Source organism: Triplophysa rosa, linkage group LG11 (genome assembly GCF_024868665.1).
Source record: "Triplophysa rosa linkage group LG11, Trosa_1v2, whole genome shotgun sequence".
Taxonomy (NCBI): Eukaryota; Metazoa; Chordata; class Actinopteri; order Cypriniformes; family Nemacheilidae; genus Triplophysa; species Triplophysa rosa.
In genome coordinates, this window is record NC_079900.1 from 716,737 (window position 1) to 735,025 (window position 18,289).

An 18,289-nucleotide genomic window follows, 5' to 3' on the forward strand; every position below is an offset into this window, starting at 1 on the left:
GTGCTTTCATTTTGCTGGAAGTAAACAACTAACGTTAGTTAACAGTGTGAGAGGGGTGAACGCAGACAAAACTTTTACAATGGATAGGAAAGGGTCTTGTATCGCTCCCGCATCAAATTATGTAAGCTGCATTTATAACAAAGAATGACAAAGATGCAGATGTCATGTTAATGCACACACCTTGTACTCTGCTTATGACGTTCACTCCACTCTGTGCTGCTGTGAACGGAAGAATGCGCTAAATAACGCAGCCTGCCGCCATTTTCATAATAACAGTTTCAAAGGGGACTATAAAGCGATCTCGAATTCTGATTACATAGTTACTCACAATATTTTAGGGGAGCTGAGCTAGAACTTTAGGGGGGCTTTAGCTCCCCTAAAAAGGGCCTAGCAATGCCACTGGTATACACTAACTTAATGTGCATAATATGTTCTTAATATGCATATATGTTGTTGTTTAATATTTCTCTATAATGCAGAAGCTGTGCTGTTCAGCTTTACAGAGCCCAGAGACAACTAAATATCAATCTACAACAAAACATGGCTTATTACCTAAGAAAATGCACTGCATTAAAAGTTTTTATTCTTGAAAAGCTGGCTTAATAGAAAATAAATAAGCAATAATGTGAATAAGAAACTAATTAATTAATTAATTTAGAATTTTATCAAAACATACATTTAAAAATGTAACCGTCATGTTTACGTATAATGTCTGACATCCACGACACTCCTCCCATCCGTTCTGTGATTGGGCGTTCGCAAGGATTCCTGGGTAGGGGACTTCAGTGGAGTCTGCATCAATGCAGATTGATTAAAGATTACAAGTGCAAATGAATTTTGAAAAAATAATCGTGTGCACGGATAAATCTTTTATAATAATCACTGCAACACTGTGTGAAACACTTCGAATTTTACTGTTTGATTTCATGGTGACTTTAAGGTCGCTCGATATCAACGTCACCACCACCAAGCCTCCAACAACTCTTTCAAACTTTATTAAAAATGTGTTCCCTGGTAAGTAATTACTCCGTGAATGAATCCGCATCTACGTTTTAAGAGATCTGGGGCCGGTTACATAAACTGCTCAGACTAGTCTTAGAAGTTAGTCATCAAATATTTTTCTTCAAGACTGGTTACAACTTCTTCAAAGCTCTTATATAAAAATTTAGATTGGGCGGCTAATTGAAATTTGAAAAGTAAGACTGATTAGTTCTAACTAATTGCTAGTGAGACTAGTTCTTAAGACGCAGTCTTAACTTAGCTGCTAAGTTTATGCAACTGGGACTTGTGCTCATGTTGCATTATTTGTGAGCTTTATATGCGCTAATAAGTCGCTTTTAGCAACTTATTAGAAACCACCATTTTTAAGACACCATGAGGCTTTAAAAAATCACAAGCGGGTTATAACTGGTGGGTTTTATGTCATAGAATAAAACGTGAAAATATTTAGAGGTATGGTTTACCACAGACCTTATTTCAGGCGATTTACCCATTCAAAATAACCCATAGACTTTGGAGCCATGGAACCGGAAGTCCTAAAATGCAAACTCGCTTCCGGGGTTTGCATACAAAAATACGTCATCTCTGCGGCTCCCAATACTATTTAGGATAAGTACAATAAAAAAAAGAGATTTTTAGAGGTTGTTTGTTTTACGTAATCAATATAGTGTTATATTACACATTTGTATTGGTTTCTTGTTCAAGCACAATTTCAATGTGTAATACTAACATAAATAGGCAACTCTTTGACATAACTTGGTCCATTTGTGTTGGGACAAAATGAATCATTTTCATTGACTAACTGAAACTACACAGCGGATTGAGTTCCCAGCATGCTTTGCTCTTATGACTGGATTTAGATTTAAAAATTGTGCTATTGTTTTTGTGTTTTGGGGCAGATAAGGAGACTTGTTAGTGTTTATTGTTCTGTAATGTTAAAATTCAGAAGATTTTCTGTTGTCTGTGATTTTTCTGGGGGTTACCAGTGCGGACGAGTAAATGTTTTACTTAGGTTGGGGACGAGCACATTTATGCCCATGCATGTATCAAGCTTTACTCAGTGAGTAAATACTCTGCAAATGCAGTAAACCCTCTGGTGCTCCCTGCTAGCACCATACATTACATGTGGTAAAAATAAAGATGTTTATTAAAAAAATTAGTGTCACACTGAAGCATTCACATTTAATTGGTTTAACACAAATGAATTACATTCATCTGAAATTAAATAAATTTATGAATTATAGGTGTCCTATACACCATGACGTCACACACTTATCACTACAGCACTGATGCGGAGTGAGAACATAAGATTGTTTTTATTATTTCTGTTTTATTTCTGTTGTTTCATTCATTTATTCCTTCGTTTACTGATTAATTTATTTGTTTATTGGTACATTTATCTATTTATTATTTTAAACTTAAGTCATCTTCTGCACATTAGTAAATCCACTGTATGCAGAGCGGAAGGTGTGCCTCGCTCTCAAGCGCTTTCTGCCGCCATTTTGCTTTTTTTGTGCCGTTGCCATGGTGAATCGTAATATCGGAGCTCCATTGATCATGGCTTGTCGTAGTCGTGGTGTACACACTTAACTCAGAGTTGATAGAATTAACTTAAATCAGCTGTTCTGAAACCAAAAACTCAAAGTTTCGCATCTCCGTGTAAATCAACTCAGAGTCAGGGTCCGGATTATCCAATGGGCATTATGGGCACAGGCCCAGGGACCCACACGCACTTGGGGCCCAAACAAGCTAGGGGAAGAAAATTTCACACAACAGCGTTTCCGCTATATTCATTCTGCTGTGCGCTTCTCTGGCCTGCGCACACAAAACAGTGTTTCTAACTTAGGAAGTCTGTGTTTTGATTTAGTCAGTGATCAAAAGCTTTATGAAGTCATGTCGAGGCCATGTACAGGAGTTGTCACAATGAATGGAGGTATGTATCTGAGCTACTAACATTACATTGAAAACATCACTGAGTTCCACAAGTTCATTTTAATTATTTATTTAATTGCGTGAGATGTATTAATGTATTTAACTGTAAATCATTTTATGTTGAATAGGTTTTTACAAATTTGTGGCCATAGATTTCCATCAAAAGGTATAACAAAACACCTGTGTCCTATTTTGCTTTAGATAGACACAGAGAAGTATCTGTACTAAGTAACATAATCTAAATAATTTATATTTGCTTGTTGGTGGAATAGATTTAATTTAGGGCTGTCAACGTTAACGCGTTAACGCATGCGATTAATTTTTTCAAATTAACGCGTGAGAAAATATTTATCACAATTAACGCAGCATCCGTTTGTTTTGACATCCTTTGTCTAGCGTTACATTATGTAATCACGCTCTTATTCGTGTACAGGCTTTTAAACCACTTAAGCGCGATTTGAAACAGTTGCTTTGACGCGTTCAATGAAGATAGACCGCTTCTAAACTGTGGGACGCGGCAAAACGCAACGCGAGGTCCAGTCTGGTGTAAACAGTCACCTGCTAAGGGCTGCGTCGGTGAATCTCTGTCAGACAGCGCATCCGTGTTAAGTTCTCTTTCGTGCTTGAATGGATAAAACCACACAAGATTATGTCAGAAAGCCCGTTTTGTCTAGCATTTTCTTAAGCACAGACTTCAAAGTGTAAAATAAAATCTTAAATGAATGCAAAGAGTTGTGAAAATGGGAGTGCGGTGACGGTCAGATCTGCGTACTGAGACAGCTCTTAAAGGGGCCGCGCTCTTAAACGTGCTGCTGTGACTCCTGTCACTAATGTTAATCAAAGAACAAAATAAAAGAAGAAATCAATGTGATTTTGTAGCTTTAATGAGAATTCTTCTGCATTTAATTTATAATTTAGCATTAAAGACTGTAAAGTGTCCTTCAATTTCCTACATGAGCTCTCAATTATACTGTTGAATGGCTATAATTAATGTTAAAATAATCAATTTAATAGAGACATCAGTTACAGTACTAATATCAAAATGTTAGCTTTCATAAAATGATGCTGTTAAAGAAATATGTTGTTTCTACATCAATTTGAAGATTAAATGTGAAATTATTAAAATGTAAAAGTATATTTTAAAATATAATTGTTGTGTGCGATTAATCGTGATTAATCACAGAAAAAATGTGTGATTAATCGGATTAATTTTTTTAATCGATTGACAGCACTAATTTAATTTAAGTGATAAATGTGGACAGTTATTATAATTTATTATTTTAATGTGCAGATCATGTATAAATTCTCCCATAGTAATATAGAAATGATAAATCTTTAAATAAAATAAACATATGATGAAATAAATGAAGACTTTGTTAAAAGAGAAGCAGAGTTGTGTCCCAAATTCAATTCAATTTTATTTATATAGCGCTTTTCTGTTATGGTTCTGCAACCAGACCAAGAAAGACATGACATGAGGAGGCAGAATCATGACAGAACCTCATGTTTAATATGGAGAGAGGCATTTTTGGCCCTTGTGGCTTGCCATACACTCTCTCCAGTCTCTGTCCCCGCCCCCTCGTTTCCTCATTATTGCTGTTTAATGATTTCATGCCCTGCACCTGTTCCCCTCTTGATTTGATCCCTTTATAATGCCCTTGTGTTTTCTGTCCTGTGCCGGTTCATTGTGATTGTATGGTGAGTTCCTGTGTCTTGTCAAGTTTAGTCTAGTGTAGTCATTTGTAAATTATGTCAAGTGTTAACTTTAGTTCTTGTTTAAGTGTAGTTAGTCTTAGTCCAATCTTGTCATGCTATTATATTCCCGTTTTGTTATGTTATCCCCTCGTGGGTTTTTTGGTTTTGTCTTTATTATTATTATTATTATTATTATTAGATGTGTTGTTAACCCCTTACCCGCTGTCTGCACCGGGGTCCTCTATTCTTGTTTCACCACCCACGATCATGACATTTTCACAATGTGCATTGTTCCAAAGCAGCTTTACAGGATAAAATAAGAAAAACACAAAAAAGGTCAAACACAGCAGTGTAACATAATCATGGTGTTTATAGAACAATCAAGATTATTCTAGTAAATAATATCTAATAAATGCAGTCTCCCGGTGGTTTATTTAGCATATTTTGCATTAAGTGAATGCTTGGCTGAAAAGATGCGTCTTTAATCTAGATTTAAATTGGGAGAGTGTGTCTGACCCTGGAATAGTATCGGGGAGGCTATTCCAGAGTTTAGGTGCTACGTATGAGAAAGCTCCGCCCCCTTTGGTGCATTTAGTTATTCTAGATGTTCTCAAAAGTCTGGAGTTTTGAGATCTTTGAGAGCGTGATGGGTTGTAGTGTGGTAGAATTACATACTATGCGTTGTGCATTCTAGCATGTGTATGAATTTGATTTTAATGAAGTACTAAATCTGTCCCTTATGTAAGTACAAAGAGATTTAACATGTCACATAGGCTGCTCTTTTATTATTGTGGTGAAAGGGAATATAATGGCACACTGTTTGGCTCAACAAAACCGCGTGCACAGAAAAACTTTCTGTTTTCTGTTTCTCTGATGTTCAAATTTAACTATAGTGGTTTAAGACTAAGATTTATGAAAATAACATGAAACAAAATATTTACTTTCGTCTGACAGCCATATATAGGCTACTTATAACCGACAGGAATTTATTTATGTCAAAGGAACTTAGTCGTTTTATCAGGTGAGAGGCTATTACTTCTCAAAAATGGAATTATTAAAACGGAAAAGTGAAATGCATAAAAATGTTTATCTTTATCGTATTATTTTAATGTTGAAATATTAGCCTACACTGGTGAGGGTGTCATGGTTTTTACTTCACAGGTCTGCTTGTTCACTGCATTACTCCACATTCACGTTACATTCTCAAAAATATTACGACCATATTCTCCTAATTTCGATTTTATTTTCGAATTATTATGACTGTTTTCATCAACAGTCATTATTGTGCACCTGTGCTGAGATTTGAATGAGGTTCAGGGTTAATCTTCCTGAAGCCACACCTGCCGACAAACAAGAAGTGTGATGATCAGATCAGTCAACTGAAAGTAAAAACAGTGCCATTAGATACACACCTCACGGTAAGAACTTCATATCATAAGCTTAAGTACAGTTTAATATTATGTCTTTATTTATGTTTTTATTACGCTTGCTGTCGTGTAACGATCTTAACGCTTAATTTAAAACCGATGAGATGATGAAGATCCGAACATGCGCTCGAGGATTATCATGAAATCAATCATCAAAGATTCTGCCTTTAGTTAACATCTGAAATAAATACATGTTAAAAGAGTTTGTTGCTACACCACATTATTATTTAGCCAAGCTTGTTTATGATGTTATTGGGAAAACTATTAGGTAGGCCTAATAAAATCATACAGTGCAACGACGTATGGTCACGTGATCACAGGTGTATTATGTGGTATTCGTTTTTATATTTGATAAAGGTTAATAATAAACGGGTTAATGGGCCTATGTATAAAAGTGAAGATGGTGAGTTCATATGTGAGTGTAAGAGTAAAGTCGATGTCTCATGGTAATGTGTTGTCAGATAAGGTAGTTTTGTCTTGACTGATGTGTCTGAAAATGTTTATGTTTCTATTCAGATCTCCTTGAATCCAGCAATAAATACACACCGTTTAATGTGAAACACAACACGGAAGTAAACCCACTACATACACAGACACATTACTTTCACTTATACTCTATTGTGTTCACATGTCAGGGCTCCACCCCTCTCTTCTTACAATTTCACTTCAATTCAATTTTATTCACAATGTGCATTGTTCCAAAGCAGCTTTACAGGAGAAAATAAGAAAAACTGAAAAACACAAAAAAGGTAAAAAACAACACCGTGCATGTGTGTTTATAGAACAAGCATGATTATTCTAGTAAATAATCTCTAATAAATGCAGTCTCCCGGTGGTTTATTTAGCATATTTTGCATTAAGTGAATGCTTGGCTGAAGAGATGTGTCTTTAATCTAGATTTAAATTGGGAGAGTGTGTCTGACCCTCGAATAGTAACGGGAAGGCTATTCCAGAGTTTAGGTGCTACGTATGAGTAAGCTCCGCCCCCTTTGGTGGATTTAGTTATTCTAGGTGTTCTCAAAAGTCCTTACATTAATGCAGAAGAGAGACTAAAGAAATAAAACACCCAGCAGACTATCTATAGTCATTTAGTTGTTTAATTGAGTTTTTTCTGTGTTTCTGTTTACAGATCTGAGGTCAGTGTCTCATTATGGAGTATAGAGAGAGCATTGATTCTGAAATAAAACATTCAGAGAGAAAAACATCCTCATCATCTCCAGAACCCAGTGTTGTGTCTCTTAAGAGTAACAGTTCGTTGCCTCTTCTTCCACCTAAACTCGGTGATGGATCAGTAACATCTGAACCTCTGTGAGTATAAACATGCAAGTTGTTTATCAAACTGCTGTAACTATGATAGCAATATTACAGACACTACATTTTCATTTACTGATCTCATCAGTAGTGGCTCCTGACCTTATATTTAGGTGTGGCAGATTCTGAATCGTATCGAAGGATATACATGATTAATTGCTGTTAACCTACATTTACATTCAAATGACTGAAGACATACAGAATGCTTTTGACACAGGTGTCTGAGGGTGGCGCTCTAATGTTTATAGGCAGCATCTTCTATCATATCTAAAACATCATCTTAGAATACAGTTTAAAAAAATCAGTAAATGAAGTAAAGTTTATAGCTTTTACTGCTACGTCTGGTACAATTTAAATGTAAAACATACTGTACAGTTGCAGATTACTACAGAATGTGTTATAAGAATGATTAAACATATAAATAGGCTAAATATATGTGTTTAGTGCACAAAAATAATAGAGTATGAAAGTCACCAATGCAGAGCGATACAAAGTGCTTATGCACATCCCAGGTGCAGAATGATTGATGAAATCACAGGGATCCTCGGTCAAGAATGTAAAGTTCATAAATATAAGAGCACAAAGATAAGAGAGATTTATCTGCTCACATATTGTGTATTGTATCCATCTAACTGAGCTGTTTATAATCCGAGGTTTATAAGCAGGGCTGTACGTTAACTTTTTTGCACATAGCACCGCTGCTACAGAGGTTTAAAGTTTTGTAACACAGGCTTAAAGGAGACATCGGATGAAAACCCCACTTTTTCTGTGTTTAAGTGCTATAATCGGGTCCCCGGTGCATCTAGCAACCCAGAAAACGTGAAAAATAAGAACCCAGTAAGTTTGTTTTTGTGTGCCTTTCCCTGCAAGCATGTGAGAAATCCAGCCGTTCAGATTTCGCTCCGATTGTGACGTCCAAAGGGGATTTTATTATAATGTTACCGCCCCTTAATCTACACAGTTCCACCCACCGCGCTCCGCCGTTGTTGTTTTCACAAGCGACAGTGGTGTTCGTGACGCCATGGCTAAAGTTTGTGGACAACATGCAATGTAGTCGCTGCACAGTCCAAACCTAGAAAGAGACAGGAGTGGATTTATTTTATTTTTAGTGGAAATCCATCAGAATCCATAAGTAAAAACCTGCTTGTTTGCGCGAATCACTTCTAACCGGAGTGCTTTATCAACCTGGGACAGTACAAGCAGGATTAGCTTCAAAGTTGTTCCTCAAGAGGGATCGAGACCGACTGAACGAGACAAAACTGCCGATGTAAGTAATATTTATCAACAGTCTGAATTGACGTAAATGTACCGTATATATAGGAGGATAACGTTAGCATATGATAGCGAAGGGAGCTAAGTCAGTCACGGGTTAAATAGAACATTCAAAGCCAGTGTTAAACTTACTCTATATAAGTGCAGATGGACACTTGGAGTTTAGCTGTATGAATGTTAATACATTATGTGCATTAATATGTTCAGCTGCGGCAAGCTGTTTGTTTTGCTAATGAACAGGGGCGAACACTGCAGTTAGTTTCGTTTTAAACGTCTCAAATCATTCGTCCTTAGGCTGAAAAATCTGTCACAGCAAACTAGCTCTCACGTTGTGTGTGTAACGTTATAACTTGTCAATGACAAGCGCTAAAATCCATGTAATTCCGTTGAGATCTGCAGTGGATTCCGCGAATTTTAGGTAAGCATACACGCACAACGTAAGCGCATTAGGATGCACTGTTTGCTGTGACTGATTTTTTTGTCTCCGGACGAATGATTTGAGACGTTTAAGATGAAACTAACCGCAGAGGAATTCAGGACATATCATTTAGCTAAACCATTGCCACTGCACGTGTGTTGTGTTTACAGCCAGACAGAAGGGGGTGGGGTGCGCTGTAACTCATTATCATTTAAAGAGACATGCACCAAAACCGGTTGCTGTGAGCAGAGCTGTTTTTGACGAGGCAAGAAGGGTTTTGTTTGCACAGCCATTGAGTGTTTTTAAGCAAAATATGTTCCAGACATTTCATGAAGACCCTAATAAATCATACCAACTTGTTGAAAGTGCTCGTCTGAGGAGACCTTTAACAGTTGTAGCACAAGTATATGTCTGTTATCGTCTTTAAAAAAACAGGTGCAGGTCATCACACAAATACACAGGTAAGAGGTAAAAAGGACATTAACGTTATACAAATGGATAAATTAGGGCCATATAATTTTTCCCAAATTTGTTTTTCCTTTCTAATTTTTCTGAGGTCTGTATTTTCAATGCTTTACTATAGAGTAATAAATACATTTGTCCATAAAAAATAGTATAGTATTTACTACATTAAACTGCAGTAAAATTCTTGTGTACTACAGTATCTGAACCTTACTATAGTAAATATTAAATTATTCTTTAGTACACTAAATTTACTACAAGTTAATTCTTTTATCATCTGGTTCAAATTTAGCTGACTTTTAATTTGGCGGGTCGTCGTGAAGACGCTTGAGTTTCAGTGTGCTTGACAGTAGCTTCACTCAAACAGTGAAATGCTCGTAAAAAGAACAACTCTGTAGATGAAGTTCATGTCTTCATGTCCTCATATAATAAGATGCAGACAAATCCACGAGTGTCACGCTTGTAACATGTTAAAGGGGTGATATGACACGACTAAAAGGAATATTATGGTTTGTTTTAGATGTAATGTAATGTGTCTACAGGATTTAAGGTTGATAAACGCTGTATTTTCCACACACCGTGCATGTTTGTATCTCCTCTTTGCTCCGCCTCTCTGAAACACACATATTTTTAACAAAGCTCATGGCTCTGAAAAGCGAGGTGTGCTGTGATTGGCCAGTTCACCAGTGTGTAGTGATTGGTGGAATACTGCAAGCGTGTGAGGGAAATGTGATGCCTCTGACCATATTTGGAACATCAGGTTCCTCTTCAATTGGACTGACAGGTACGCCCACCTTACCTGAGTCTACATTTGGGCGGTCTTAGTCCAATCAGACCACCAACTGACGTAGATTTGTGGGGGTGTGGTTACACGAGGTGTTTCAGGCAGGTCTGGGTGAGCATTCGCTTTTACATAGAATGACTCTTTTGTTCCCACACTTTCATTTCTGCAGTTTTACACGTTTAATACATGCATGAGCAACTTATAACACACCAAAGACACAGAACAACACGTGTTCGCGCCATATGACCCCTTTAAAGTGTGCAGCTCATTCACTCATAGACATGCAGAACAAGCAGATGACATATTTAAATGGCAGAATTCCGCTTTTGTGATTCCTTCCATGTTTTCCCAAATCGAGCAGATCATAGGGCTCTAGATCAATGGACTCGATGCAGCCGGAGAACGAGTTTTAATTGCAAATAAAAACGAAAACAAATAGTGATGCGCCATTAGTTAACCTCACACATGAACAAGCACAATGACAAACACACTTCACACAAACAAGCGGCTCTGTCTAATGCACCTGCTAAACTGTATCGCACGCGTGCAACACCATTACATTTATTCTTAGCACAGACCGATTTTTTCGTAGCATGTGCTACATATATTTACAGCCCTGCCTATAATTCAGTTACTGTGTGTAAATGACATGTTTCATTTAGTCCACTACTCCAGTTCAGTTTTCCATTAGACCATTCAGAATTAGTAATAAACTTCAGCAAAATACAATCCTTTTAACAAAATCACAGACCATTATCTACTGATTGTGAGGAATAATAGAAGTATTGTAACATCTCTGAGAAATATTTGTCCTAAATGTCATAACTGAACACTTGTGAATGCTGGATATTGACATTTGACAGCAGCAACGGAAGAAAGAGTTTCTGTGACTTAATTCTAAGTGAAATATTCTAAACATCTGTTTGTTTCTAATGTAAAGCGAACACAGATTTGAAATTTGCATGAAAACTTTTATGGAGCTTTTATAAAAGTTTTTATAACAGTTTCAACGCATGATTCGGATCGGTCATCAGTCTGATACTTACAGTAGTAACACCAAAATGTTCTCATCAAACCTGTACCGATCTAGGTATTGGATCGGTGCGTCCCTAGATTAGAATAACGACAGGCATATTGTGTCTAAAATGATTATTTGTGTCTTAATATGCTGAATTATTTCTAGATCAGAGGTTCAGAGAGGAACTTGTCCAGAACCCAGTGTTGTGTCTCTGAAGAGTAACAGTTCGTTGCCTCTTCCACCTGAACTCGGTGATGCATCAGTAACATCTGAACCTCTGTGAGTATAAACATGTAGTTGGTCTTCTAACTACTGTAGAAAAACTAGGCCGAGACAGTGAAAAACAAACGTAATCAACAAAGAGATTTGAGAGAGCTGGTCTACTTTTTTATTTGTGTGTGAAAGTCAACTTTATTGATATGAAGTGAGTGAACCTACAGTTAGACGTTCATAACACAGAAAATACACTATTTACATTTTATTGATGTAATAAGTCCTTTACATTCATGTTTTTCTTTTTATTCATCCATAGATCAAACGTTAGAGGTGAAGGTGGTGTGAGTGCAGACGTGCAGCAGGATTGTCATGATGAATCAGTGGATGATGTTCTGCAGAGAGTCAAAGACAAACACAAAAGCATCATGAAGAACAAGTATGAGAGTTTATTTGAGGGAATGAAAGCACAAGAGAATCAAACGCTCCTGAAGAGAATTTACACACAGCTGTACATCAGAGAGGGAGAGAGTGAAGGAGTGAATGAAGAACATGAGGTTTTACACATGGAGAAACAGCCCAGAAGAACACAAGACACTCCAATCTACTGCAATGACATCTTTAAACCTCAATCACATCAAAGACACAAAATCAAGAGCGTTCTTACTAAAGGCATCGCTGGAATTGGAAAAACAGTCTCTGTGCACAAGTTCATTCTGGATTGGGCCGAGGGAACAGCCAATCAGGACGTAGATTTCATGTTCCTGCTTCCGTTTCGAGAGCTGAACTTGATTGGAGAGCATCGCTACAGTCTTCACAAACTTCTGCTGGACTTTCATCCTGAACTTCAAGATGTGGACTCTCAGATTTATGAGGAGTGTAAAGTTGTGTTCATCTTTGATGGTCTGGATGAAAGCAGAATGACACGGATGTTTTCAGACCACAGTGAGAAAGTTTCTGATGTGACGGACGCTTCATCAGTGGCCGTGTTGATGTCAAACCTCATGAAAGGAGATCTGCTTCCCTCCGCTCTCATCTGGATCACCTCCAGACCAGCAGCAGCCAATCAGATCCCCTCCAAATACATCACGCGTGTGACAGAAATCCAGGGATTCGACGACGCTCAGAAGGAGGAATATTTCAGGAAGAGAATCAGCGACGAGCATCAAGCCAGCAGAATCATATCCCACATTAGAAGAGCGAGAAGCCTCCACATCATGTGTCACATACCGGTCTTCTGTTGGATCTCCTCCACTGTGCTTCAGAAGATCCTGACACAAGATCACAGTGAAGAAATCCCCAAAACTCTGAGTGAAATGTACATCCACTTCCTGCTGATCCAGATGAAGATGAAGAATGAGAAGTATGATCCAGAGAGAGATCCAGAGATCAACAGAGAAGTGATTGTGAAACTGGCTGAAGTGGCTTTCAAACAGCTGATGAAGGGCAATGTGATGTTCTATGAGGAGGATCTGAGAGAGTGTGGGATAGACATCACTGACGCCTCGCTGTATTCTGGCATCTGTACTGAGATCTTTAAGGAGGAATCTGTCAGTCATCAGAGGAAGATCTACAGCTTCATACATCTCAGCTTTCAGGAGTTTCTCGCCGCCCTGTACGTGTTTTACTATTATGCCATCAAAAATACAGATACTTGTCAGTTTTTTGATGTAGTTCACACTATGCATAGAGAGACAGTAGATAAAGGTCTTGAGAGTGAAACTGGTCATCTGGATCTTTTCTTGAGGTTTCTGCTGGGCATCTCACTGGAGTCCAATCAGAGACTCTTACAGGATCTACTGACACACATGGTGGACACCTCACAAACCATCAAGAAAACCACACAGTACATCAAAGAGAAAATTAAACTGGAAAATCTCTCAGCTGAAAGGTCCATCAATCTGTTCTTGTGTCTGTCTGAAGTGAAAGATCAGACTCTGTACAGAGAGATCGAGGAGTTTGTGAGATCAGACAAACACTCAGAGAAGAAACTCTCGGCCGCTCACTGTTCAGCAATAGCCTACATGCTTCAGATGTCAGAGGAGGTGATGGATGAGTTTGATCTGAAGAAATACAACACAACACAGGAGGGCAGAAGAAGACTCGTACCGGCTGTCAACAACTGCACAAGAGCTCTGTGAGTCTTCTGTTAGAATATATTATAAACATTACAACACACATACATTCATGGTTCAGTATGATCACTGTGTAAAACAAGATATTAGTTAGTCAATGAGACACATCGCATCTGATGATTTTAGTTTTACTGTTTCTGTATGTTCGTGATCTGTGTGTATTGTGTTTATTGTGTATTCCACCAGTTAAGTTAAAGGTTTAAAGTAAATGTATTGTTTGTGTTTTTCAGCCTACAGAGTTGTAATCTGACTGGTGAGTGTTGTGAAAGTTTGTCTTCATATCTGCAATCCTCAAACTGTCTGAGAGAGCTGGACCTGAGTAACAATGATCTGAAGGATTCAGGAGTGAAGCTGATCTCTGATGCTCTCAAGACTCACAACTGTCAGCTACACACACTGAGGTCAGACACTTTCACTGAAATGATAAATGTGACAATATGACTCCAAACAGCACTGCATTTCTCCGCTGTTTGAAAACCCGGGATTGAGATCATGATAAACATGCAAGTTATAAATCAAAAAATGTCTCTGCAGTTGGCTTTTTCCTTAAGTCAAGCTTTTTAAATGTGGCAATGAGTCAATGTAAGTTCAGAGACAAGCCCCGTTCATGAATTGTATCATCGTGAATGAAGCATGGTCAGTCAAAACAGTTCATATTTGTTATAATGAGGTTGTTGGGGCTGGATCCAAGTGCAAGCAGGTTTATTAAAACAAAGAAACATGAATAACTACAAACAGAAACCAAGAACAAGGAGACGCATAACCACACTAGCCACGTTTCCATCCACCTATTTTTATGCGCATTTTGGACTATCGCATAAAAAAAACCGGGATGGAAACACCAAGATGCGCATACATTTTGAAAACTCAGCAGAACTGAGTAGGATAAACTTTTTATCCGATAAGAAAAAATGTGCATAAACTATGATGGAAACTTATTTTCCTGAATAAATTCCAGCATGTGATCAAGTCATGTGATTTTGCTCCAACAGATCACGTGATAACAAAAATGGCGAAAAGTGACAGGTGTGTTTGAGTGGACGAGGAGGTCTGAACATTTTTAAATGTCATATATGACAAAGAATGGCTCGACACACAGAGTACGGGTTTGGTGTGGTTTAGGTTTCATTTATAAAAATGTTGTCCTTAAGTCAACAAAATATGTTGCCCTGAGGACATCAACCACTTGGCAAATCAGGTCGAGCGAGTACACACAATGGTGAACTGTTGTTTTGCTGACGCTAAATGTCTCCCCCACAACTCTGTGTAACGCAACGTAAGGGTGCCTTGTGCAACGAGGGAAGAAAAGTTAACGTTGCCAGGAAAAATATGAACGAGAAACAAGGCTGTTTTACTTTCCACGGGTTTATTAAGTCCTCACATCGTCTGCTCGTCAGCACACATGCGGGCTGAGCGACAAAACAGAAAACATCCTCACGTTGGTAAACAAAAGAAAAAGGATAGAAGTCGGCAGAGCGGTCCTCTCGTCTTTCCCCACTGCTTCTGTACCACCACCCCCACGCATGCACAGTGTCCTCTCTACCGTAACTGCTCTAAGTGGCCGTTACATCTGTATACACAACATGTAGCCAGTTTACGATTACAATGCATTTTTCTGTCAGAACTGGGGCACGGTGGGACGGTAATGGACTAACCAGCCAACCGATTTCATTGCACAACATCTGAAATGTTGTTTTGATCATTCTAAAACGACTTAGCCAAAGTCTGTCATCAACGTGGTTCGGTATTATCACCTCCCAGAACTGTCTTGACCTGCTGCGTTCCCAAAGAGCAGTCTCCCGCCTCCCGGCTCATTGCATTTCACCTACGTGCTCTGAGACGCAAGTCATTTATCATATACGACCCACAGTGGCTTCTCCTAATGCAGCTACTTCCATTTTTCTGTTTGATATTTGGCGTCAGTTTATCAGGAAGTGACAGTTTTGTTCTCTTTGACTCGATGGATGGAAACGGTGCTTTATTCGCAAATGTTTTAAACAATATTCCAGTTTTGGGCATACATTTAATTCGCAGCTTTGGATGGAAACATGGCTACTGAAAACAATACCAGACAAAGAAACAGGTCAAACACAGGGGTATAAAAAGATAACTAGACACACCTGGGGGAAGCAGTTGACAGGAACCAAAGAACAAAGAACCAACTACAAAGAACTACAACATGAAACAGAAAATCAACAAAACTCAAAGATCTCACAAGACAGGGGGAACAAAGACTGGGGTGTGACAGTATCAAAACATTTAAAAAATGAAACTGTTAACCCAGTTTAATAAATGAAAGCATGTTGTGAAATAAACACGACTTTATGAGATCGCTGGATAAGTAAAAACTTTTGCAGCACTCTGCAAAAAGTTCTAAATGTCACATTTGGAGTAATTATGCTATTTGTTATTATAAAAATATGCTATTTGTTTTATTTAGACATTTGCCAATTAATAACCGTATTGTCATGAATGAAGCGTGGTCGGTGTGAACGTGAATGGTGTCAAACAGTTAAAGGAACAATACTGGGTTTTTAGGAGGATCTATTGACAGAAATGCAATATAATATACAAAACTATTTCTTCAGAGGTGTATAAAGACCTTACATAATGAACCGTTATGTTTCTATATGCTAACTTATAAATATACTTACAGGCTGCGACTCTGAAGCGCCAGACTGTCCTTGCGAAGTTGTAATGGTTGGAACGGCCCCACTTTTTAACAAAAGCTTTCATGCACAGCCGGTCTTGATCTCTCCCAGGTTCATGAAGCGATCATCTGTGAAATGCGCTGCACACACTTGAATATTCGGATTGTACTGTTCTGGAACAGTATTTTAAATAAAATGTAACCATTCGTTTTAAGTTATCTCATCTTTTGGAAGAGCAAACAAAGAGGCTTTCTTTTCGCAAGGAAACACACAGTGTCTCCATGACATGGCTGCGGCGGCGACGATACAATGAGATTTACAAGTACTGGCGTCTACATTTGGGCGGTCTTAGTCCAATCAGACCACCAACTGATGTAGATTTGTGGGGGTGTGGCTACACGAGGTGTTTCAGGCAGGTCTGGGTGAGCATTCACTTTTACATAGAATGACTCTTTTGTTCCCACACTTTCATTTCTGCAGTTTTACGTGTCTAATACATGTATGAGCAACTTATATCACACCAAAGACACAGAAGAACATGTGTTGGCGCCATATGACCCCTTAAACCAGGACTAGGTCTTCGTTAAATTAGGAAATTTAAAGGGGTGGTTCAACAGTGTTTCATGCATTCTGACTTTTTTGCAATGTCAAACGTGCTGGCTTCTCATGCTTAACATGGTCAACTTGTCAAAAAACGAGTTGGACGTATGACGTAGTATTTCTGTGCTCGATACACTCCCCCGGCGTTCGTATAGGTTTCGGAATGGTTTTTCAAACATGAAATTCCCTTACGTAACAACTTTTCTTAGTCCCTTATTGGACAATTCTCCCGGAAAAGCACGCCCACGCGTCAACCCTCAGAGGAGAGATGAAAGAGCATGCCCATGCGTCAACCATCGAGAGAGTTTGTTTGTTCACTGCATTTGGGTAAGGAATGTTATATAAACGGTGGATAACGCTGGATTTGGAGCTCGTTTGAAACTGATAGATGGAGGAATAATAGCGTTCCTGCAGCTCAGTGGTAAGAGCATGGCATTAACAACACCAATGTCATGGGTTGGATCCCAGGGGATTGCACATACTTAGAAACAAATGTATAGTATCATGCAATGTAAGTCGCTTTGGATAAAAGCGTCTGCCAAATGCATAAATGTAAATAATGCGATGATGTATTGTGTGCTTGTGCTTTAGTTCCGCCTGTCATCCCTACAATTTGTCACTGATGTTTTCAAATCCTAGAAACGCCCCTGGCTGCAAACCATAATTGCTGCTTACACCTATATTCTTGATTTGTTTCTCTGTTTAGATTGTCCAGTTGTAATCTGACTGGTGAGTGTTGTGAAAGTTTGTCTTCATGTCTGCAATCCTCAAACTGTCTGAGAGAGCTGGACCTGAGTAACAATGATCTGAAGGATTCAGGATTGAAGCTGATCTCTGATGCTCTCAAGACTCACAACTGTCAACTACACACACTGAGGTGATTATCTCTAGATACTGAAGAAACATTTGAGGATTATTATAAAAACTGACCAAAATGAGCAGTATGTTGACATGTTGATGTGTGTGTTTGTAGGTTATCAGGTTGTATGGTGACAGATGAAGGTTGTTGTTATTTGGCTTCAGCTCTGAGTTCAAACCCGTCACACCTGAGAGAGCTGGATCTGAGCTACAATCACCCACAACACTCAGCACTTCAGCTGCTCTCTGATAGATTCAATGATCCAAACTACACACTCAACAAACTCAAGTAGGACACACTAATACTGACCTGTGTGTGTGTGTGTGTGTGTGTGTGTGCGTGTGTGTGTGCGTGTGTGTGTGTGTGTGTGTGCGTGCGTGCGTGCGTGTGCGTGTGTGTGTGTGTTCTCCAATAGACTCAATGATCCAAACTACACACTCAACAAACTCAAGTAGGACACACTAATACTGACCTGTGTGTGTGTGTTTGTGTGTGTGTGTGTGTGTGTGTGTG

The 18,289-nt window shown here is 38.5% G+C and overlaps 1 protein-coding gene across 2 annotated transcripts in view; it reads left to right on the forward strand.

Moving 5' to 3' along the window:
• The first annotated feature begins 5,977 nt into the window (after nucleotides 1-5,977).
• LOC130561096 (NACHT, LRR and PYD domains-containing protein 3-like) overlaps nucleotides 5,978-18,289 on the forward strand; it is a 26,503-nt gene continuing 14,191 nt past the window's right edge. The window contains exons 1-9 of one of the 2 annotated variants that reach the window (XM_057345222.1): nucleotides 5,978-6,044; nucleotides 6,570-6,802; nucleotides 7,183-7,361; nucleotides 11,484-11,597; nucleotides 11,851-13,146; nucleotides 13,279-13,668; nucleotides 13,897-14,067; nucleotides 17,624-17,794; nucleotides 17,891-18,064. In XM_057345222.1, coding sequence (XP_057201205.1) covers nucleotides 7,204-7,361; nucleotides 11,484-11,597; nucleotides 11,851-13,146; nucleotides 13,279-13,668; nucleotides 13,897-14,067; nucleotides 17,624-17,794; nucleotides 17,891-18,064 — 2,474 coding nt within the window. In that variant the 5' untranslated portion in view covers nucleotides 5,978-6,044; nucleotides 6,570-6,802; nucleotides 7,183-7,203. Of the gene's footprint in view, nucleotides 6,045-6,569; nucleotides 6,803-7,182; nucleotides 7,362-11,483; nucleotides 11,598-11,850; nucleotides 13,669-13,896; nucleotides 14,068-17,623; nucleotides 17,795-17,890; nucleotides 18,065-18,289 lie in introns of both variants that reach the window. The other variant, XM_057345221.1, reaches the window with a different exon arrangement.